Below are 26,439 nucleotides of genomic sequence, written 5' to 3'. Positions count from 1 at the left end.
TTAGAACATGCTGTAACAGTACACACATTTAGAACATGCTGTAACAGTACACACACATTTAGAACACGCAGTAACAGTACAAACAAATAGAACATGCTGTAACAGTACACACACACATTTAGAACATGCTGTAACAGTACACACATTTAGAACACGCTGTAACAGTACACACACATTTAGAAGACGCTGCAACAGTACACACATTTAGAACACGCTGTAACAGTACACACACATTTAGAACATGCTGTAAAAGTACACACATTTAGAACATGCTGTAACAGTACACACACAATTAGAACACACTGTAATAGTACACACATTTAGAACACGCTGTAACAGTAGACACATTTAGAACATGCTGTAACAGTACACACACATTTAGAACATACTGTAACAGTACACACACATTTAGAACATACTGTAACAGTACACACACATTTAGAACACGCTGTAACATTACACACACATTTAGAACATACTGTAACAGTACACACACATTTAGAACACGCTGTAACAGTACACACACATTTAGAACACGATGTAACAGTACACAAACATTTAGAACACGCTGTAACAGTACACACACATTTAGACCACGCTGTAACAGTACACACATTTAGACCACGCTGTAACAGTACACACATTTAGAACATGCTGTAACAGTACACACACATTTAGAACATGATGTAACAGTACACACACATTTAGAACATACTGTAACAGTACACACATTTAGAACATGCTGTAACAGTACACACACATTTAGAACATGCTGTAACAGTAGACACACATTTAGAACACGCTGTAACAGTACACACACATTTAGAACACGCTGTAACAGTACACACACATTTAGAACACGCTGTAACAGTACACACATTTAGAACATGCTGTAACAGTACACACACATTTAGGACACGCTGCAACAGTACACACATTTAGAACACGCTGTAACAGTACACACATTTAGAACATGCTGTAACAGTACACACATTTAGAACATACTGTAACAGTACACACACACATTTAGAACACGCTGTAAAAGTACACACACATTTAGAACACGCTGTAACAGTACACACATTTAGAACATGCTGTAACAGTACACACACATTTAGGACACGCTGCAACAGTACACACATTTAGAACACGCTGTAACAGTACACACATTTAGAACATGCTGTAACAGTACACACATTTAGAACATACTGTAACAGTACACACATGTAGAACATGCTGTAAACGTACACACACATTTAGAACACACTGTAACAGTACACACATTTAGAACACGCTGTAACTGTACACAAATTTAGAACATGCTGTAACAGTACACACACACATTTAGAACACGCTGTAACAGAACACACAGACATTTAGAACATGCTGTAACAGTACACACACATTGAGAACACGCTGTAACAATACACACACATTTAGGACACGCTGCAACAGTACACACATTTAGAACACGCTGTAACAGTACACAAATTTAGAACATGCTGTAACAGCACACACATTTAGAACATGCTATAAAAGTACACACATGTAGAACATGCTGTAAACGTACACACACATTTAGAACACACTGTAACAGTACACACACATTTAGAACATGCTGTAACAGTACACACACATTTAGAACATGATGTAACAGTACACACACATTTAGAACATAGTGTAACAGTACACACACATTTAGAACATGCTGTAACAGTACACACATTTAGAACATGCTGTAACAGTACACACATTTAGAACACCCTGTAACAGTACACACATTTAGAACACGCTGTCACAGTACACACATTTAGAACATGCTGTAACAGTACACACATTTAGAACACTCTGTAACAGTACAAACATTTAGAACACACTGTAACAGTACACACACATTTAGAACATGCTGTAACAGTACACATACATTTAGAACATGCTGTAACAGTACACACATTTAGAACATAATGTAACAGTACACACATTTAGAACATGCTTTAACAGTACACACACATTTAGAACATGCTGTAACAGTACACACATTTAGAACACACTGTAACAGTACACACACATTAAGAACACGCTGTAACAGTACACACACATTTAGAACACGCTGTAAAAGTAAACACACATTTAGAACACGATGTAAGAGTACACACACATTTAGAACACGTTGTAACAGTACACACACATTTAGAACACGCTGTAAGAGTACACACACATTTAGAACACGTTGTAACAGTACACACACATTTGGAACACGCTGTAACAGTACACACACATTTAGAACATGCTGTAACATTACACACACATTTGGAACACGCTGTAACAGTACACACACATTTAGAACATACTGTAACAGTACACACATTTAGAACATGCTGTAACAGTACACACACATTTAGAACACGCTGCAACAGTACACACACATTTAGAACATACTGTAACAGTACACACATTTAGAACATGCTGTAACAGTACACACACATTTAGAACACGCTGTAACAGTACAAACAAATAGAACATGCTGTAACAGTACACACACACACATTTAGAACATGCTGTAACAGTACACACATTTAGAACACGCTGTAACAGTACACACACATTTAGAAGACGCTGCAACAGTACACACATTTAGAACACGCTGTAACAGTACACACATTTAGAACATGCTGTAACAGTACACACACAATTAGAACACACTGTAACAGTACACACATTTAGAACATGCTGTAAAAGAACACACATTTAGAACATGCTGTAACAGTAGACACATTTGGAACACACTGTAACAGTACACACACAATTAGAACACACTGTAACAGTACACACATTTAGAACACGCTGTAACAGTAGACACATTTGGAACACACTGTAACAGTACACACACATTTAGAACATGCTGTAAAGGTACACACACATTTAGAACACGCTGCAACAGTACACACTCATTTAGAACACGCTGCAACAGTACACACACATTTAGAACACGCTGTAACAGTACACACACATTTAGAACATACTGCAACAGTACACACACATTTAGAACATGCTGTAACAGTACACCCATTTAGCACATGCTGTAACAGTACACACACATTTAGAACATACTGTAACAGTACACACACATTAAGAACACGCTGTAACAGTACACACACATTTAGACCACGCTGTAACAGTACACACATTTAGAACACGTTGTAACAGTACACACACATTTAGAACATGCTGTAACAGTACACACACATTTAGAACATACTGTAACAGTACACACATTTAGAACATGCTGTAACAGTACACACACATTTAGAATATGCTGTAACAGTACACACACATTTAGAACATACTGTAACAGTACACACATTTAGGACACGCTGCAACAGTACACACATTTAGAACACGCTGTAACAGTACACACATTTAGAACATGCTGTAACAGTACACACATTTAGAACATGCTGTAACAGCACAAACATTTAGAACATGCTATAACAGTACACACATGTAGAACATATTGTAAACTTACACACACATTTAGAACACACTGTAACAGTACACACATTTAGAACACGCTGTAACTGTACACACATTTAGAACATGCTGTAACAGTACACACACATTTAGAACATGCTGTAACAGTACACACATTTAGAACATGCTGTAACAGTACACACATTTAGAACACGCTGTAACAGTACACACATTTAGAACACGCTGTCACAGTACACACATTTAGAACGTGCTGTAACAGTACACACATTTAGAACACGCTGTAACAGTACACACATTTAGAACACACTGTAACAGTACACACACATTTAGAACATGCTGTAACAGTACACACACATTTAGAACATGCTGTAACAGTACACACACATTTAGACCATGCTGTAACAGTACACACATTTAGAACATACTGTAACAGTACACACATTTAGAACATGCTGTAACAGTACACACACATTAAGAACACGCTGTAACAGTACACACACATTTAGACCATGCTGTAACAGTACACACATTTAGAACATACTGTAACAGTACACACATTTAGAACACGCTGTAACAGTACACACACATTTAGAACACGCTGTAAAAGTAAACACACATTTAGAACATGCTGTAACAGTACACACACATTTAGAACACACTGTAACAGTACACACACATTTAGAACATGCTGTAACAGTACACACACATTTGGAACACGCTGTAACAGTACACACACATTTAGAACACACTGTAACAGTACACACACATTTGGAATACGCTGTAACAGTACACACACATTTAGAACACGATGTAACAATAAACACACATTTGGAACACGATGTAACAGTACACACACATTAGGAACACGCTGTAACAGTACACACACATTTAGAACACGATGTAACAGTACACAAATATTTAGAACACGCTGTAATAGTACACACACATTTAGAACATACTGTAACAGTACACACATTTAGAACACGCTGTAACAGTACACACATTTAGAACACGCTGTAACAGTACACACACATTTAGCAGATGCAGTAACAGTACACACATATTTAGAACATACTGTAACAGTACACATATTTAGAACTTACTGTAACAGTACACACATTTAGAACATGCTGTAACAGTACACACACATTTAGAACACGATGCAACAGTACACACATTTAGAACACGCTGTAACAGTACACACACATTTAGAACATACTGTAACAGTACTCGCATTTAGAACATGCTGTAACAGTACACACACATTTAGAACACGCTGCAAGAGTAAACACATTTAGAACACGCTGTAACAGTACACACACATTTAGAACACGCTGTAACAGTACACACACATTTAGAACATACTGTAACAGTACACACATTTAGAACACGCTGTAACAGTACACACACATTTAGAAAATACTGTAACAGTACACACATTTAGAACATACTGTAACAGTACACACATTTAGAACACGCTGTAACAGTACACACACATTTAGAACATACTGTAACAGTACACACACATTTAGAACATGCTGTAACAGTACACACATTTAGAACATGCTGTAACAGTACACACATTTAGAACACGCTGTAACAGTACACACATTTAGAACACGCTGTCACAGTACACACATTTAGAACGTGCTGTAACAGTACACACATTTAGAACACGCTGTAACAGTACACACATTTAGAACATGCTGTAACAGTACACACACATTTAGAACATGCTGTAACAGTACACACACATTTAGAACATGCTGTAACAGTACACACACATTTAGACCATGCTGTAACAGTACACACATTTAGAACATACTGTAACAGTACACACATTTAGAACATGCTGTAACAGTACACACACATTAAGAACACGCTGTAACAGTACACACACATTTAGACCATGCTGTAACAGTACACACATTTAGAACATACTGTAACAGTACACACATTTAGAACACGCTGTAACAGTACACACACATTTAGAACACGCTGTAAAAGTAAACACACATTTAGAACATGCTGTAACAGTACACACACATTTAGAACACACTGTAACAGTACACACACATTTAGAACATGCTGTAACAGTACACACACATTTGGAACACGCTGTAACAGTACACACACATTTAGAACACACTGTAACAGTACACACACATTTGGAATACGCTGTAACAGTACACACACATTTAGAACACGATGTAACAATACACACACATTTGGAACACGATGTAACAGTACACACACATTAGGAACACGCTGTAACAGTACACACACATTTAGAACACGATGTAACAGTACACAAATATTTAGAACACGCTGTAATAGTACACACACATTTAGAACATACTGTAACAGTACACACATTTAGAACACGCTGTAACAGTACACACATTTAGAACACGCTGTAACAGTACACACACATTTAGCAGATGCAGTAACAGTACACACATATTTAGAACATACTGTAACAGTACACATATTTAGAACTTACTGTAACAGTACACACATTTAGAACATGCTGTAACAGTACACACACATTTAGAACACGATGCAACAGTACACACATTTAGAACACGCTGTAACAGTACACACACATTTAGAACATACTGTAACAGTACTTGCATTTAGAACATGCTGTAACAGTACACACACATGTAGAACACGCTGCAAGAGTAAACACATTTAGAACACGCTGTAACAGTACACACACATTTAGAACACGCTGTAACAGTACACACACATTTAGAACATACTGTAACAGTACACACATTTAGAACACGCTGTAACAGTACACACACATTTAGAAAATACTGTAACAGTACACACATTTAGAACATACTGTAACAGTACACACATTTAGAACACGCTGTAACAGTACACACACATTTAGAACATACTGTAACAGTACACACACATTTAGGACATGCTGTAACAGTACACACACATTTAGAACACGCTGTAAGAGTACACACACATTTAGAAGACGCTGCAACAGTACACACATTTAGAACACGCTGTAACAGTACACACATTTAGAACATGCTGTAACAGTACACACACATTTAGAACACGCTGCAACAGTACACACACATTTAGAACATACTGTAACAGTACACACATTTAGAACATGCTGTAACAGTACACACACATTTAGAACACGCTGTAACAGTACAAACATATAGAACATGCTGTAACAGTACACACACACACATTTAGAACATGCTGTAACAGTACACACATTTAGAATACGCTGTAACAGTACACACACATTTAGAAGACGCTGCAACAGTACACACATTTAGAACACGCTGTAACAGTACACACATTTAGAACACGCTGTAAGAGTACACACACATTTAGAACATGCTGTAAAAGTACACACATTTAGAACATGCTGTAACAGTACACACACAATTAGAACACACTGTAACAGTACACACACATTTAGAACACGCTGTAACAGTACACACACAATTAGAACATGCTGTAACAGTACACACACAATTAGAACACACTGTAACAGTACACACACAATTAGAACACACTGTAACAGTACACACACATTTAGAACACACTGTAACAGTAGACACATTTAGAACATGCTGTAAAGGTACACACACATTTAGAACATACTGTAACAGTACACACACATTTAGAACATGCTGTAACAGTACACACACAATTAGAACACACTGTAACAGTACACACACAATTAGAACACACTGTAACAGTACACACACATTTAGAACACGCTGTAACAGTACACACACATTTAGAACATACTGTAACAGTACACACATTTAGAACACGCTGTTACAGTACACACATTTAGCACATGCTGTAACAGTACACACACATTTAGAACATGCTGTAACAGTACACACACATTTAGAACATACTGTAACAGTACACAAAAATTTAGAACACGCTGTAACTGTACACACACATTTAGAACACGCTGTAACAGTACACACATTTAGACCACGCTGTAACAGTACACACATTTACAACACGCTGTAACAGTAGACACACATTTAGAACATGCTGTAACAGTACACACACATTTAGAACATGCTGTAACAGTACACACACATTTAGAACATACTGTAACAGTACACACATTTAGAACATGCTGTAACAGTACACACATTTAGAACATACTGTAACAGTACACACATTTAGAACATGCTGTAACAGTACACACATTTAGAACATACTGTAACAGTACACACATTTAGAACATGCTGTAACAGTACACACATTTAGAACACACTGTAACAGTAAACACACATTTAGAACATGCTGTAACAGTACACACACTTTTAGGACACGCTGCAACAGTACACACATTTAGAACACGCTGTAACAGTACACACATTTAGAACATGCTGTAACAGTACACACATTTAGAACATTCTGTAACAGCACACACATTTAGAACATGCTGTAACAGTACACACACATTTAGAACATACTGTAACAGTACACACATGTAGAACATGCTGTAAACGTACAAACACATTTAGAACACACTGTAACAGTACACACATTTAGAACATGCTGTAACAGTACACACATTTAGAACACGCTGTAACAGTACACACATTTAGAACATTCTGTAACAGCACACACATTTAGAACATGCTGTAACAGTACACACACATTTAGAACATACTGTAACAGTACACACATGTAGAACATGCTGTAAACGTACACACACATTTAGAACACACTGTAACAGTACACACATTTAGAACATGCTGTAACAGTACACACATTTAGAACATGCTGTAACAGTACACACACATTTAGAACACGCTGTAACAGTACACACACACATTTAGAACATGCTGTAACAGTACACACACATTGAGAACACACTGTAACAGTACACACATTTAGAACACGCTGTAACAGTACACACACAATTAGAACATGCTGTAACAGTACACACACAATTAAAACACACTGTAACAGTACACACACAATTAGAACACACTGTAACAGTACACACACATTTAGAACACGCTGTAACAGTACACACATTTAGCACATGCTGTAACAGTACACACACATTTAGAACATACTGTAACAGTACACACACATTTAGAACACGATGTAACAGTACACAAAAATTTAGAACACGCTGTAACTGTACACACACATTTAGACCACGCTGTAACAGTACACACATTTAGAACACGCTGTAACAGTAGACACACATTTAGAACATGCTGTAACAGTACACACACATTTAGAACATGCTGTAACAGTACACACACATTTAGAACACGCTGTAACAGTACACACACATTTAGAACACGCTGTAACAGTACACACACATTTAGAACATACTGTAACAGTACACACATTTAGAACATGCTGTAACAGTACACACATTTAGAACACGCTGTAACAGTACACACATTTAGACCACGCAGTAACAGTACACACATTTAGAACACGCTATAACAGTAGACACACATTTAGAACATGCTGTAACAGTACACACACATTTAGAACATGCTGTAACAGTACACACACATTTAGAACATGCTGTAACAGTACACACACTTTTAGGACACGCTGCAACAGTACACACATTTAGAACACGCTGTAACAGTACACACATTTAGAACATGCTGTAACAGTACACACATTTAGAACATTCTGTAACAGCACACACATTTAGAACATGCTGTAACAGTACACACACATTTAGAACATACTGTAACAGTACACACATGTAGAACATGCTGTAAACGTACACACACATTTAGAACACACTGTAACAGTACACACATTTAGAACACGCTGTAACAGTACACACATTTAGAACATGCTGTAACAGTACACACACATTTAGAACACGCTGTAACAGTACACACACATTTAGAACATGCTGTAACAGTACACACACATTGAGAACATGCTGTAACAGTACACACACATTTAGAACACGATGTAACAGTACACAAAAATTTAGAACACGCTGTAACTGTACACACACATTTAGAACACGCTGTAACAGTACACACATTTAGACCACGCTGTAACAGTACACACATTTAGAACACGCTGTAACAGTAGACACACATTTAGAACATGCTGTAACAGTACACACACATTTAGAACATGCTGTAACAGTACACACACATTTAGAACACGCTGTAACAGTACACACACATTTAGAACACGCTGTAACAGTACACACACATTTAGAACATACTGTAACAGTACACACATTTAGAACATGCTGTAACAGTACACACATTTAGAACACGCTGTAACAGTACACACATTTAGACCACGCTGTAACAGTACACACATTTAGAACACGCTGTAACAGTACACACATTTAGACCACGCTGTAACAGTACACACATTTAGAACACGCTGTAACAGTACACACACATTTAGAACACGCTGTAACAGTACACACACATTTAGAACATACTGTAACAGTACACACATTTAGAACATGCTGTAACAGTACACACATTTAGAACATGCTGTAACAGTACACACATTTAGAACACGCTGTAACAGTACACACATTTAGACCACGCTGTAACAGTACACACATTTAGAACACGCTGTAACAGTACACACACATTTAGAACATGCTGTAACAGTACACACATTTAGAACATGCTGTAACAGTACACACACTTTTAGGACACGCTGCAACAGTACACACATTTAGAACACGCTGTAACAGTACACACATTTAGAACATGCTGTAACAGTACACACATTTAGAACACGATGTAACAGTACACACATTTAGAACATGCTGTAACAGTACACACACATTTAGAACACGCTGTAACAGTACACAAAAATGTAGAACACGCTGTAACAGTACACACACATTTAGAACATACTGTAACAATACACACATTTAGAACACGCTCTAACAATACACACATTTAGAAAACGCTGTAACAGTACACAAAAATGTAGAACACGCTGTAACAGTACACACATTTAGAACACGCTGTAACAGTACACACACATTTAGAACACGCTGTAACAGTACACACATTTAGAACACGCTGTAACAGTACACACACATTTAGAACACGCTGTAACAGTACACACATGTAGAACACGCTGTAACAGTACACACATTTAGAACATGCTGTAACACACGTCATTAAACAGATACAGTGGGGAGAACAAGTATTTGATACACTGCCGATTTTGCAGGTTTTCCTACTTACAAAGCATGTAGACGTCTGTCATTTTTAGCATAGGTACACTTCAACTGTGAGAGACGGAATCTAAAACAAAAATCCAGAAAATCTCATTGTATGATTTTTAAGTAATTGATTTGCATTTTATTGCATGACATAAGTATTTGATCACCTACCAACCAGTAAGAATTCCGGCTCTCACAGACCTGTTCGTTTTTCTATAAGAAGCCCTCCTGTTCTCCACTCATTACCTGTATTAACTGCACCTGTTTGAACTCGTTACCTGTATAAAAGACACCTGTCAACACACTCAATCAAACAGACTCCAACCTTTCCACAATGGCCAAGACCAGAGAGCTGTGTGAGGACATCAGGGATAAAATTGTAGACCTGCACAAGGCTGGGATGGGCTACAGGACAATAGGCAAGCAGCTTGGTGAGAAGGCAACAACTTTTGGCGCAATTATTAGAAAATGGAAGAAGTTCAAAATGACGGTCAATCACCCTCGGTCTGGGGCTCCATGCAAGATCTCACCTCGTGGGGCATCAATGATCATGAGGAAGGTGAGGGATCAGCCCAGAACTACACGGCAGGACCTGGTCAATGACCTGAAGAGAGCTGGGACCACAGTCTCAAAGAAAACCATTAGTAACACACTACGCCGTCATGGATTAAAATCCTGCAGCACACGCAAGGTCCCCCTAAATTTTTTTTATAGAAACCCTTTTAATAGGTGCTCAAGCCAGCGCATGTCCAAGCCCGTCTGAAGTTTGCCAATGACCATCTGGATGATCCAGAGGAGGAATGGGAGAAGGTCATGTGGTCTGATGAGACAAAAATATAGCTTTTTGGTCTAAACTCCACTCGCCGTGTTTGGAGGAAGAAGAAGGATGAGAACAACCCCAAGAACACCATCCCAACCGTGAAGCATGGAGTTGGAAACATCATTCTTGGGGATGCTTTTCTGCAAAGGGGACAGGACGACTGCACCGTATTGAGGGGAGGATGGATGGGGCCATGTATCGTGAGATCTTGGCCAACAACCTCCTTCCCTCAGTAAGAGCATTGAAGATGGGTCGTGGCGGGGTCTTCCAGCATGACAACGACCCGAAATACACAGCCAGGGCAACTAAGGAGTGGCTCCATAAGAAGCATCTCAAGGTCCTGGAGTGGCCTAGCCAGTCTCCAGACCTGAACCCAATAGAAAATCTTTGGAGGTAGCTGAAAGTCCGTATTGCCCAGCGACAGCCCCGAAACCTGAAGGATCTGGAGAAGGTCTGTATGGAGGAGTGGGCCAAAATCCCTGCTGCAGTGTGTGCAAACCTGGTCAAGACCTACAGGAAACGTATGATCTCTGTAATTGCAAACAAAGGTTTCTGTACCAAATATTAAGTTCTGCTTTTCTGATGTATCAAATACTTATGTCATGCAATAAAATGCAAATTAATTACTTAAAAATCATACAATGTGATTTTCTGGATTTTTGTTTTAGATTCCGTCCTGTACGACCCTGCCTTACACAGGAAGCGGCACAGGTCCTAATCCAGGCACTTGTCATCTCCCGTCTGGATTACTGCAACTCACTGTTGGCTGGCCTCCCTGCCTGTGCTATTAAACCCCTACAACTCATCCAGAATGCCGCAGCCCGTCTGGTGTTCAACCTTCCCAAGTTCTCTCACGTCACCCCCCTCCTCCGCACACTCCACTGGCTTCCAGTTGAAGCTCGCATCCGTTACAAGACCATGGTGCTTGCCTATGGAGCAGTGAGGGGAACGGCACCTCTGTACCTTCGGGCTCTGATCAGTCCCTACACCCAAACGAGAGCATTGCGTTCATCCACCTCTGGCCTGCTGGCTCCCTTCCTCTGCGGAAGCATAGTTCCCGCTCAGCCCAGTCAAAACTGTTCGCTGCTCTGGCACCCCAATGGTGGAACAAGCTCCCCTCACGACGCCAGGACAGCGGAGTCACTCACCACCTTCCGGAGACATTTGAAACCCCACCTCTTTAAGGAACACCTGGGATAGGATAAAGTAATCCTTCTACCCCCCCCCAAAAAAAAATTGTAAAGTGGTTATCCCACTGGCTATAGGGTGAATGCACCAATTTGTGAGTCGCTCTGGATAAGAGCGTCTGCTAAATGACGTAAATGTGCCCTTGAGCAAGGCACTTAACCCTAATTGCTCCTGTAAGTCGCTCTGGATAAGAGCGTCTGCTAAATGACTAAAATGTAAATGTTAATGTCTCTCACAGTTGAAGTGTACCTATGATAAAAATGACAGACCTCTACATGCTTTGTAAGTAGGAAAACCTACAAAATCGGCAGTGTATCAAATACTTGTTCTCCCCACTGTACATACAGTCATCTCTCCATTCCCTGTGACCCACTCCTGTACACACACACACACACACACACTCCACAGTATTCTCACCGGCTGTACCTTCCCCAGTTGGAACAGGGCTGCTGTGAGGGGGGGTCTGAGGAATGGAGACATGCTGGGGGCCCGCCCAAACTTCCCTGGAGACAGAGAGAGAGGGAGGAAGCAGGCATGGTCAGTATATTGTATATCAGGGGCATCAAACTTGACTGAGCGACACAAGTGACAAGGGAAAAGGCATACTGTGGTGGCCTCACAGTCCAACCAACCAAGGTGCATGAATGAATGAACATATTGAATGTGTGAAAAATATTTAGCCACTCTTAGAAGACAATGGAAGTTAGATAGATAGAAAATACCTCTTTATATATATGTTGGCATTTAGACTTCCGTAGCCTGTATGAAACAGAGCATAGAACGCAGCAGCCAGATAATAATCTCAGTAATAACTCCAGAGATCCAAAACCTCCTCATAATAAATGTATGCGTCAAAGCTAATGGTAGCTTCCTCCAGAATAGGTAGAAAGTTTAACATTTAATCAGGGGCTAATTTTAGACTTAGTCTAATTGTACGCGCTCCTCTTTAAAGAGTCAGCCAGCCCTCAGCCTTCACTCCTTCCTACCTGCCTGTTCTCCTCTGTTCTGATGTAGTCTGAGAACAAGTTCATTATAATATATGATTAAGCATTCATCAAAAAGAAACCTGCTTAGAATTGATTAGACAGGATATGCTAATCGAAAGCCATTTCTATCATTCTAGGGGAACAGAGAGGATAAAATGGATAAACATCAAACAATCTAATCTGTACCCAATCTCAACCTAATAAACTTTAGCAAGTAAGTTATTTCTCTATTTCATTTACAATAGTCCTCTAAGTAAGGGAGTCCAGCTAATTGATGCTTGCCTGTGTGCGTGCATGTGTGTGTGTGTGTGTGTGTGTGTGTGTGTGTGTGTGTGTGTGTGTGTGTGTGTGTCTCACCTCCTCGTTTCCCAGTGTGGTAGGGCCTCATAAGGACCTGTAGGGCTGCTGGGTTGGTCATGCTGTTCAGCAGCTGGGCCAGGTTGGGTGCCGGCAGTAAGCCCTTCTTATTACTCAACATCTGCCACACACACACACACACATACACACACACACAAACACACATACATACACACACACACATCCAGTAGACACACACACAAAAGGGAAAGATTAGTACAGATTGCTATATACAGTATATACAGTTGAAGTCGGAAGTTTACATACACTTAGGTTGGAGTCATTAAAACTCGTTTTTCAACCACTCCACAAATTTCTTGTTAACAAACTATAGTTTTGGCAAGTCGGTTAGATTAGGACATCTACTTTGTAGACTAGGACATCGACATTAGGACATTAGGACATCTAGTAAGTAATCTTTCCAACAATTGTTTACAGACAGATTATTTCACTTATAATTCACTGTATCACAATTCCAGTGGGTAAGAAGTTTACATACACTAAGTTGACTGTGCCTTTAAACAGCTTGGAAAATTCCAGAAAATGATGTCATGGCTTTAGAAGCTTCTGATAGGCTAATTTACATCATTTGAGTCAATTGGAGGTGTGGATGTATTTCAAGGCCTACCTTCAAACTCAGTGCCTCTTTGCTTGACATCATGGGAAAACAAAAGAAATCAGCCAAGACCTCAGAAAGAAAATTGTAGACCTCCACAAGTCTGGTTCATCCTTGAAAGCTATTTCCAAACGCCTGAAGGTATCACGTTCATCTGTACAAACAATAGTACGCAAGTATAAACACCATGGGACCACGCAGCCGTCATACCGCTCAGGAAGGAGACACGTTCTGTCTCCTAGAGATGAACGTACTTTGGTGCGAAAAGTGCAAATCAATCCCCGAACAACAGCAAAGGACCTTGTGAAGATGCTGGAGGAAACAGGTACAAACGTATCTATATCCACAGTAAAACGAGTCCTATATCGACATAACCTGAAAGGCCGCTCAGCAAGAAAGAAGCCACTGCTCCAAAACCACCATAAAAAAGCCAGACTACAGTTTGCAACTGCAAATGGGGACAAAGATCGTACTTTTTGGAGAAATGTCCTCTGGTCTGATGAATCAAAAATAGAACTGTTTGGCCATAATGACCATCGTTATGTTTGGAGGAAAAAGGGGGACGCTTGCAAGCCGAAGAACACCATCCCAACCGTGAAGCATGGGGGTGGCAGCATCATGCTGTGGGGGTGCTTTGCTGCAGGAGGGACTGGTGCACTTCACAAAATAGATGGCATCATGAGGAAGGAAAATTATGTGGATATATTGAAGCAACATCTCAAGACATCAGTCAGAAAGTTAAAGCTTGGTCGAAAATGGGTTTTCCAAATGGACAATGACCCCAAGCATACTTCCAAAGTTGTGGCAAAATGGCTTAAGGACAACAAAGTCAAGGTATTGGAGTGGCCAACACAAAGCCCTGACCTCAATCCTTTAGAAAATGTGTCGGCAGAACTGAAAAAGCGTGTGCGAGCAAGGAGGCCTACAAACCTGACTCAGTTACACCAGCTCTGTCAGGAGGAATGGGCCAAAATGTACCCAACTTATTGTGGGAAGCTTGTGGAAGTCTACCTGAAACGTTTGACCCAACTTAAACAATTTAAAGGCAATGCTACCAAATACTAATTGAGTGTATGTAAAACTGGGAATGTGATGAAAGAAAAAAGCTGAAATAAATAATTCTCTCTACAATTATTCTGACATTTCACATTCCTAAAATAAAGTGGGGATCCTAACTGACCTAACACAGGGAATTTTTACCTGGATTAAATGTCAGGAATTGTGAAAAATTTATTTGGCTAAGGTGTATGTAAACTTACAACTTCAACTGTATATACACTGAGTGTATAAATCATTAAGGACACCTGCTCTTTCCATGACACAGACTGACCAGGTGAATCCAGGTGAAAGCTATAATCTCTTATTGATGTAATTTGTTAAATCCACTGCAGTCAGTGTAGATGAAGAGGAGGAGACAAGTTAAAGAAGGATTTTTAAGCCTTGAGACAATTGAAACATGGATTGTGTATGTGTGCCATTCAGAGGGTGAATGGGCAAGACAAAATATGTAAATGCCTTTGAACAGGGTATAGTAGTAGGTGCCAGGCGCACCGATTTGTGTCAAGAACTGCAACACTGCTGGGTTTTTCATGCTCAACAGTTTCCCGTGTGTACCGTGTGTATCCAGCCAACTGACACAACTGTGGGAAACTTTGGAGTCAACATGGGCCAGCATCACTGTGGAACGCTTTCGACACCTTGTAGAGTCCATGTCAGTGTAAAAACGCAACATGTAAAGTGTTGGTCCCATATTTCATGAGCTGAAATAAAAGATCCCAGAAATGTTCCATTTGCACAAAAAGCTTATTTTTCTCATATTTTGTGCACAAATTTGTTTACATCCCTGTTAGTGAGCATTCCTCCTTTGCAAAGATAATCCATCCACCTGACAGGTGTGGCATATCAAGAAGCTGATTAAACAGCATGATCATTACACAGGTGCACCTTGTGCTGGGGACAATAAAAGGCCACTCTAAAATGTGCAGTTTTGTCACACAACACAATGCCACAGATGTCTCAAGTTTTGAGGGAGCGTGTACTTTGCATGCTGACTGCAGAAATGTCCACCAGAGCTGTTGCCTTCCTCTACCATAAGCCCCCTCCAACGTTGTTTTAGAGAATTTGGCAGTACGTCCAACCGGCCTCACAACCGCAGACCACCTGTAACCACGCCAGCCCAGGACCTCCACGTCCGGCTTCTTCACCTGCGCGATCGTCTGAGACCAGCCACCCGGACAGCTGATGAAACTGTGGGTTTGCACAATCGAAGAATTTCTGCACAAACTGTCAGAAACATTCTCAGGGAAGCTCATCTGCGTGCTCGTCATCCTCACCAGGGTCTTGACCTGACTGTAGTTCGGTGTCATAACCAACTTCAGTGGGCAAATGCTCACCTTCGATGGCCACTGGCATGCCGGGGAAGTGTGCTCTTCACAGTACCGGGCAGATGTGTATTGCGTCGTGTGGGCGAGCGGTTTGCTGATGTCAACATTGTGAACAGAGTGCTCCATGGTGAAGGTGGGGGATGGTATGGGCAGGCATAAGCTACGGACAACGAACACAATTGCATTTTATCGATGGCAATTTGAATGCACAGAGATAGCATGACGAGATCCTGAGGTCCATTGTCGTGACATTCATCCTCCGCCATCACCTCATGTTTCAGCATGATAACGCACGGCCCCATGTCGCAAGGTTCTGTACACAATTCCTGGAAGCTGCATACTCCATGGCCTGCACACTCACCAGACATGTCACCCATTGAGCATGTTTGGGATGCTCTGGATCGACGTGTACAACAGTGTGTTCCAGTTCCCGCCAATATCCAGCAACTTCACACAGCCATTGAGGAGGAGTGGGACAACATTCCACAGGCCACAATCAACAGCCTGATCAACTCTATGCAAAGGAGATGAGTCACGCTGCATGAGGCAAATGGTGGTCACACCTGATACTGACTGGTTTTCTGATCCACGCCCCTACCTTTTTTTAAAGGTATTATTATTTTGTAATTTTTATTTCACCTTTATTTAACCAGGTAAGCCAGTTGAGAACAAGTTCTCATTTACAACTGCGACCTGGCCAAGATAAAGCAAAGCAGTGCGATAAAAACAACAACAACACAGAGTTACATATGGGATAAACAAAACGTACAGTCAATAACACAATAGAAAATCTATATACAGTGTGTGCAAATGCATATCTGTATTCCCAGTCATGTGAAATACATAGATTAGGGCCTAATTAATTTATTTCAATTGACTGATTTCCTTATATGAACTGTAACTCAGTAAAATCTTTGAAATTGTTGCATGTTGCGTTTCTATTTTTGTTTAGTGTGTAAGTGCTATCACCTGCAGGGTTGAGCTTCGCATCACAGAGCCACATAAACAGGCTCACAGAGTAGGCATTCACAATAACAATAAACAGATGATATTTCTCCTAGCCTTGAGCTAAGTTCAGATGAATCGAGACTTGCATTTTTCCTGTCAGAGTGAGTACAGTGTGTATTACTGCTTCTGATGGAGTGTGTGTGTGTGTGTGTGTTTGTATGTGTGTGTGCGTGTTTGTATGTGTGTCTGTGTGTTTTGTATGTGTGTGTGTTTTAGCCTGTCAGTGAGAGTGTGTATCATACAGAGTCTATGTTAGTTGGGTATTGAGCAAGGCACTGTGTGATCTGCCACTGATCGCATCTTTCATAGGCAGGAGAGGAGGAGAGCAATTCTCTCTCTCTCTCTCTCCCTATATATATATTTCTCTATATATATTTCTCTCTCTCTCTCTATTTCTCTCTCTCTCCCCCTCTCTCCCCTCCTCTCTCCCTATATTTATCTCTCTATATTTATATTTCTCTCATTCTATCTCTCTACATTTCTCTCTCTCCCTTTCTCCCTCTCTCCATCTCTCTCTATATTTATCTCTCTCCCCCTCTCTCTCTCCCTCTCTCTATATATTTCTCTCTCTCTTCCTCTCTCTCTCTCCCTCTTTCTCCCCCTCTCCCTATATTTCTCTCTCTCTCCCTCTCGCCCCCTCTCTCTCTCTCTCTCTCTCTCTCTCTCTCTCTCTCTCTCTCTCTCTCTCTCTCTCTCTCTCTCTCTCTCTCTCTCTCTCTCTCTCTCTCTCTCTCTCTCTCTCTCTCTCTCTCTCTCTCTCTCTCTCTCTCTCTCTCTCTCTCTCTCTCTCTCTCTCTCTCCTTGAGAAAATGTCAGTATGCATCAGTCTGTTTGGTTGGTTGCTGGCTGGTTCCCTCAAGCACGAGAAAACCAGGCTCCCACACAATCACACCAGGGAGAAAGGGAAGGAGAGAGAGGGAGGGAAGGATGGAGAGAATAAAAGAGGAGGGGGGAGGTCCATCTGCTCCTATGTTCACACTCAGTTTCACAAGCTGAAGGAATGACAGGAGGAGTCCTCCTCTGAGCACAGCGGCTCTCCTCCTCCTCTCCTCCTCCTCCTCCTCTCTTTTTCTCCTTCTCTCCTTCCAGGTTCTCATGTTGCTATTGTTTCTGTCTGAATCTCATTTTCTCCACAGAAAGAGCCTGGTGCATGCTCTTCCACAGAATTAAATAGGATCTCTCCGTGCTCTTCACCTTCTAGGAAATACTTGCTTTTCTAAGAAGTACTCAACCTATTCACTGTCTGAGTATTTAAAGTATTCACTCTCTGTGCACTATTAAGACTATCTCAAGGCTGTACCTTGTATCGCTCTGCTGTAAAAATAAATGGCATAATCTCAAGACAATTACAGTATACTGTAGAGTTTACATGAGCGTTTATCTGCTCCCTTTAGACGTAGCCCTGGGTCGTCTGATAATGTACCTGGGATGTACCAGAGTACTATACATTATACTGTCCACAGTCACCTGGTATGACCAAGTTGATGCTGAGGTGTTGACAGATTGACAGTTCCTCCTGCCATCTTTTCGCCTCGAAAGGTAGAAATGAGAGAGTGAGTGGGGTAGAGGCGAGGTGCTCAACGTACTGTGTGTGCGCGCATTTAAGTGTTTGTGCAGACTTCAATGATTGTGTATGTGTGTGTGCATGACTTTGTCTGTGCATGTGTTTGAGTACATTCCAGTAGTGTGTGAGTCTGTGCGTGTGCAAGTGTGTGCGTGTCAGTTTTTGTATGTGTGTACGCATGTGTGTGTCAGGGGCAGTGAGCACAGCAGGGTTGATTTCTGTCAGAGAGAAACAGAGGACTGGGCTCATTGTGAGGCAGGCCTACATTAAGACAACTCGAAGTATAACTGCCACTGTTACTGTACGAGAGGAAGGAGGAGCGGGAGGTGATATGTATGCATGTATACAGTATGTAGATTTATGTTTAAATTGTCGGTATACCATGGCATTGTTGAATACTAGTTTCTGATTGGCTTGAGGGGCATTCTAGAGCGTGCATTATTTCCCTTTATAAACTCTGCGTTGCATCATCCCTAAGAACAGCCCTTAGCCGTGGTATATTGGCCATATACCACACCCCCTTGTGCTTTATTGCTTTAATAATACACTGAGTGTACAAACATGACACAGACTGACCAGTTGAATCCAGGTGAAAGCTATGATCCCTTATTGATGTCACTTGTTAAATCCACTTCAATCAGTGTAAATGAAGGGGAGGAGACAGGTTAAAGAAGCATTTTTAAACCTTGAGACAATTGAGACATGGATTGTGTAGGTGTGCCATTCAGAGGGTGAACGGGCAAGACAAAATATTTAAGTGCCTTTGAATGGGGCACGGTAGTAGCTGCCGGGCACACAAGAACTGCAACGCTGCTGAGTTTTCACGCTCAACAGTTTCCCATGTGTTTCAAGAATGGGTGGTGGACCAAAGGACATCCAGCCAACTTGACACAACTGTGGGACGCATTGGAGTCAACATGGGCCAGCATCCCTGTGGAACGCTTTCAACACCTTGTAGAGTCCATGCCTCGATGAATTGAGGCTGTTCTGAGGGCAAAAGGGGGTGCAACTCAATATTAGGAAGGTGTTCCTAATGTTTTGTACACTCAGTGTATATGCATGTATGAATATATGCAAGCATATTGAGTGATGATGTTTATATGCATTCATTTGTATATCATTGGACTGTTTAAATCCGTCAGTTTATTAGTGCTGAGCGATTAGTGCTTTTTGAGGTCGGTTTGGTTTCGGTTAGATTATTTTTCTAAACTTGAAATACACTATGCATTATGTGGGTTGAACGCTGTAACAACACTGAATAAAACTATTAATAAAAGTCCCATGATGGTGGTGACTGCCCATTACTGCTTATCACTTATCAACCATCATTTATTCACATTACTTTACTTTAATACAATATTTCAATTGTTCTGTATATTACATTTGTTTTATTTGATGACTTTATTATTTAATTCCAAGTCATCATCTCATCTCTATAGAGCTGCTGCTTATGCTGTCTGACAAAATCACTATTTTAGTAGTTCTTCAAAGTAAATAAGGCATACTTTTATGACTGCTGAATACCAACGATCAATCACGCATTTTCAGGTAGAGATACCTGCTCTCTATCCCTCCATCGTGTATTCTTCTGTCTCTTTTATGTAGCAGGTGTAAAAGAAACACAGACTGGACAAGTAGTCGTGCAATGGATTATGGTCATTGTAGTTAATTACTACGTTTTGTGCGCTAAACTATGTCGAATATTGTCCTGTTTGAAACTACAACTCTCTACCTACATCGCAAAGTTCACGCTTAATCTGATTTATCTCTACAGAAACTGCGCAATGTGCACATTGAGCTCACAGGGAAAAAAAGTAACGAAATGGATTTTAAAATAATTATAACAGACATTTTGGTTAATCACTCAGCACTACTGTTTATCCAGGTTTGCAGTAAACATACAGTATTTTGTGTGTGTGTGAGTATGTTTGTGTGTGTGTGAGTATGTTTGTGTGTATGTATGTATGTGTGTGTGTCGGTGCGTGCGTGTATGTAATTTGAACTTCCAGACTAGTTACTTACCACGCCCTGAGCAGCGATGAGCGCAGCCAGTGTGCTCCTGCCTGAGGTTCCGGGGTTGCAGAGGGAGAGACGGATCTCCTGGCCTCCCACCAGTGTTCTGTCCATCTCTATCAGTATGGCCTCCGCCTGCTCTGCACTCTCATACTCCACCACCCCGAACCCTCGCACCGGGCTGCCCTCATCCTGGGCCAGCTGAAACACACGTTACACACACATGTTACACACACACCTCACTCTCAACAGCACAGGCCTACAAACAAACAGTAAAAACAAGTATATACCAACACATAAACCTCGCACGATGCAGTCCCAACACTCTCCTATTCCCATCACAATTAGCACAGAGTGTATGGAATAAAGCACCAACCTTGTCATGCCTCCACAGTGACCGGCAGTATACTCTAACAAGGTGAGCTCCAACTCACGTCCAACTCTGATACACATTCCCAAAGCTTTTTATCTCTCTCTCTCTACCCCTTTCTCCTTCGCTCTTTCTCTCTCTCTGTCAGAGAGGAGTAGGAGTAGGAGTACCGTACTGTATTACATCTATCATAGCTCAGGTGGATTCTGTGAAAGCCAGCCGCTTTGATAATGGTCTGAAAAGAGCTCTTTCAGAATCTGCTTCTCTCTCTCTCTCTCTCACTCTCTCTCTCTGTCTCTCACTCTCTCTCTGTCTCTCTCTGTCTTTGGAGTTCTGAGCTAGGCTTTCTCTCTCACTTCTTTGACACATTCTCTGGGGAATTCTGTCTCAGAACTCCAAACACGGAGAGAATGAGAGAGAGACAGAGCGAGAGAGAGAGAGAGAGAGAGAGCGCGAGAGAGAGAGAGAGAGCGCGAGAGAGAGAGAGAGAGAGCGAGAGAGAGCGAGAGAGAGAGAGAGAGAGAGAGAGAGAGAGAGAGAGAGAGAGAGAGAGAGAGAGAGAGCAGCAGATTCTGAAAGAGCTCTTTTCAGACCATTATCAAAGCGGCTGGCTTTCACAGAATCCACCTGAGCTATGATAGATGTAATACAGTACGGTACTCCTACTCCTCCTGGCTTTCTCTCTCAGACTTAGACAAATAAACACACACACAAACAAACATAGAACAAGCACTAGTCTTCTCAGTACTGAAGCAATGACAGAGCAGTTACTTCCTTATAAAGTGCAGGCTGGTTTCCAATAAGCACCAGTAGATAATGTCTCCTGACACACAGCTATTCTTACTTTACGGTTACTGTCCATCAATACGACTTCAGGGACAGAGGGAGAGAAGGAGAGAAGGAAGGAGGGAGGGATGGAGGAAGGGAGAGAGGGAGGGAAGGAGGGAAGGAAGGAAGGAAGGAAGGAAGGAAGGAAGGAAGGAAGGAAGGAAGGAAGGAAGGAAGGAAGGAAGGAAGGAAGGAAGGAAGGAAGGAAGGAAGGAAGGAAGGAAGGAAGGAAGGAAGGAAGGAAGGAAGGAAGGAAGGTAGGGAGGGAGGGAGGGAGGGAGGGAGGGAGGGAGGGAGGTATGGATAGATGGAGTGAAGGAGGGAGTTGGTTAGTAATGCCCCTGTAATGCCCCTGTCTGGAAATGAGTCAATTTAAGCCCACTGTAATAGGACAAGGAGCCATACATCCTGGTACTTACTGTATGTTAGCCAATCAGCAGAAGGGATTAGTTAAATAATGCATCAGACCCTCTCAGCCCTGTAGGGCCCTGAGTCCTGTCATACAACATTTACATGCCAGGCTAGTAACTAATGCAGACCAACTGGCATAACATGCTTCCAGATCACCACCAGTCACTGTTCAGCTGGATGGAACGGTATGACAAGGTAGGACACAACTGGACTGAATCGTATATAGTAGAGATTCATTTGACATTTATTTTTTACATTTTTAGTCATTTAGCAGACGCTCTTATCCAGAGCGACTTACAGTTAGTGAGTGCATACATTATTATTATCATTTTATTTTTATTTATTTTTCATACTGGCCCCCCGTGGGAATTGAACCCACAACCCTGGCGTTGCAAACGCCATAATCTACCAACTGAGCTACATCCCTGCCGGCCATTCCCTCCCCTACCCTGGACGACGCTGGGCCAATTGTGCGCCGCCCCATGGGTCTCCCGGTCGCGGCCGGCTACGACAGAGCCTGGATTCGAACCAGGATCTCTAGTGGCACAGCTAGCACTGCGATGCAGTGCCTTAGACCGCTGCGATTCTCCACACAATAACAGAGCTGCTGTCATAAGAGTTCAGTTATGACTCATGAGGCAGTTGTTGGTTATCCCCCGGTAGAGCTGCCGCTTTCAGGGAGCGGGACTCTAACCCGGACGCTTATTAGAAATCCCGCTATGCCCTCCGACGAACCATCAAACAGGCAAAGGGTCAATACAGGACTAAGATTGAATCGTACTACACCGGCTCTGACGCACGTCGGATGTGGCAGGGTGTCACGATCGTTTACTGATGAGACGGACCAAGGCGCAGCGTGATAAGCGTACATTTTATTACGTACTTAACACGACACAAAACAACAAACAAACGATACGTGAAGTCCTAGGTTACACAAAACAAACCTTAACGGAACAAGATCCCACCCCGACTAGTGCCAAACAGGCTGCCTAAGTATGGTCCCCAATCAGAGACAACGAGATACAGCTGCCTCTGATTGGGAACCACCCTGGCCAACATAGATCTACACGATCTAGAAAACACAACATAGAAAATATGACATAGAAACTCCACACCCTGGCTCAACATTTAAGAGTCCCCAGAGCCAGGGCGTGACACAGGGCTTGAAAACTATTACAGACTACAAAGGGAAGCACAGCCGCGAGCTGCCCAGTGACACAAGCCTACCAGACGAGCTAAACCACTTCTATGCTCGCTTCGAGGAAAGCAACACTGAAGCATGCATGAGAGCACCAGCTGTTCCGGATGACTATGTGATCACGCTCTCTGTAGCCGATGTGAGTAAGACTTTTAAGCAGGTTAACATTCACAAGGCCGCAGGGCCAAATGGATTACCATGACGTGTCCTCCGAGCATGTGCTGACCAACTGGCAAGTGTCTTCACTGACATTTTCAACATGTCCCTGACTGAGTCTGTAATACCCACATGTTTCAAGCAGACCACCATAGTCCCCGTGCCCAAGGACACTAAGATAAGCTGCCTAAATGACTACCGACCCGTAGCATTGACGTCTTTAGCCATGAAGTGCTTTGAAAGGCTGGTCATGGCTCACATCAACACCATTATCCCAGAAACTCTAGACCCACTCCAATTTGCATACCGCCCCAACAGATCCACAGATGATGCAATCTCTATTTCACTCCACACTGCCCTTTCCCACCTGGACAAGAGGAACACCTACGTGAGAATGCTATTCATTGACTACAGCTCAGCGTTCAACACCATAGTGCCCTCAAAGCTCATCACTAAGCTAAGGATCCTGGGACTAAACACCTCCCTCTGCAACTGGATCCTGGACTTCCTGACGGGCCGCCCCCCAGGTGGTAAGGGTAGGTAACAACACATCTGCCGCGCTGATCCTCAATACGGGGGCCCCTCAGGGGTGCGTGCTCAGTCCCCTCCTGTACTCCCTGTTCACCCATGACTGCATGGCCAGGTACGACTCCAACACCGTCATTAAGTTTGCAGACGACACAACAGTGGTAGGCCTGATCACCGACAATGATGAGACAGCCTATAGGGAGGAGGTCAGAGACCTGGCCGTGTGGTGCCAGGATAACAACCTCTCCCTCAACGTGACCAAGACAAAGGAGATGATTGTTTACTACAGGAAAAAAAAAGAGCACTGAGCACGCCCCCATTCTCATCGACGGGGCTGTAGTGGAACAGGTTGAGAGCTTCAAGTTCCTTGGTGTCCACATCACCAACGAACTATCATGGTCCAAACACACCAAGACAGTCGTGAAGAGGGCACGACAAAGCCTATTCCCCCTCAGGAGACTGAAAAGATTTGGCATGGGTCCTCAGATCCTCAAAAGGTTCTACAGCTGCACCATCGAGAGCATCCTGACTGGTTGCATCACCGCCTGGTATGGCAACTGCTCGGCCTCCGACCACAAGGCACTACAGAGGGTAGTGCGTACGGCCCAGTACATCACTCGGGCCAAGCTTCCTGCCATCCAGGACCTATACCAGGCGGTGTCAGAGGAAGGCCCTCAAAACTGTCAAAGACTCCAGCCACCCTAGTCATAGACTGTTCTCTCTCCTACCGCACGGCAAGCGGTACCGGAGCGCTAAGTCTAGGTCCAAAAGGCTTCTCAACAGCTTCTACCCCCAAGCCATAAGACTCCTGAACAGCTAATCATGGCTACCCGGACTATTTGCTCTGCCCCCCCACCCCCACCCCATCTTTTTACGCTGCTGCTACTCTGTTAATTATTTATGCATAGTCACTTTAACTCTACCCACATGTACATATTACCTCAACTAGCCGCTGCCCCCGCACATTGACTCTGCACCGGTACCCCCCTGTATATAGCCTCCCTACTGTTATTTTATTTAACTTCTGCTATTTTTTTCTCAACACTTTTTTGTTGTTGTTGTTTTATTTTACTTTTTTATTAAAAAATAAATGCATTGTTGGTTAAGGGCTGTAAGTAAGCATTTCACGGTAATGTCTACACCTGTTGTATTCGGCGCATGTGGCAAATACATTTTTATTTTATTTGATTTCCTCTCCTCCACTCCCACTCGTCTGTCAGTCCCTCCTGTCTGAGGAGCAGAGGTGTGGAGGAGGAGGTTGATAGGCCATCAGAATACATTAACCATACACTATGGAAATAAAT

The 26,439-nt window shown here is 42.1% G+C and overlaps 1 protein-coding gene across 2 annotated transcripts in view; it reads right to left on the bottom strand.

Moving 5' to 3' along the window:
* The window catches only part of raver2 (ribonucleoprotein, PTB-binding 2), a 125,930-nt gene that overhangs the window by 40,905 nt on the left and 58,586 nt on the right, over positions 1-26,439 (bottom strand). For both annotated transcript variants that reach the window (XM_041840088.2, XM_041840089.2), the window contains exons 4-6: positions 21,654-21,845; positions 14,060-14,180; positions 13,134-13,219 (exon numbers count right to left, since the gene is read on the bottom strand). In XM_041840088.2, the coding sequence (XP_041696022.2) occupies positions 13,134-13,219; positions 14,060-14,180; positions 21,654-21,845 (399 nt within the window). The remainder of the gene's footprint in view (positions 1-13,133; positions 13,220-14,059; positions 14,181-21,653; positions 21,846-26,439) is intronic.

The sequence above is a fragment of the Coregonus clupeaformis genome, chromosome 20 (genome assembly GCF_020615455.1).
Source record: "Coregonus clupeaformis isolate EN_2021a chromosome 20, ASM2061545v1, whole genome shotgun sequence".
Lineage (NCBI taxonomy): Eukaryota > Metazoa > Chordata > Actinopteri > Salmoniformes > Salmonidae > Coregonus > Coregonus clupeaformis.
The sequence above is the reverse complement of the archived record's forward strand: the minus strand, read 5'-3'. Positions and strand labels throughout refer to the sequence as shown.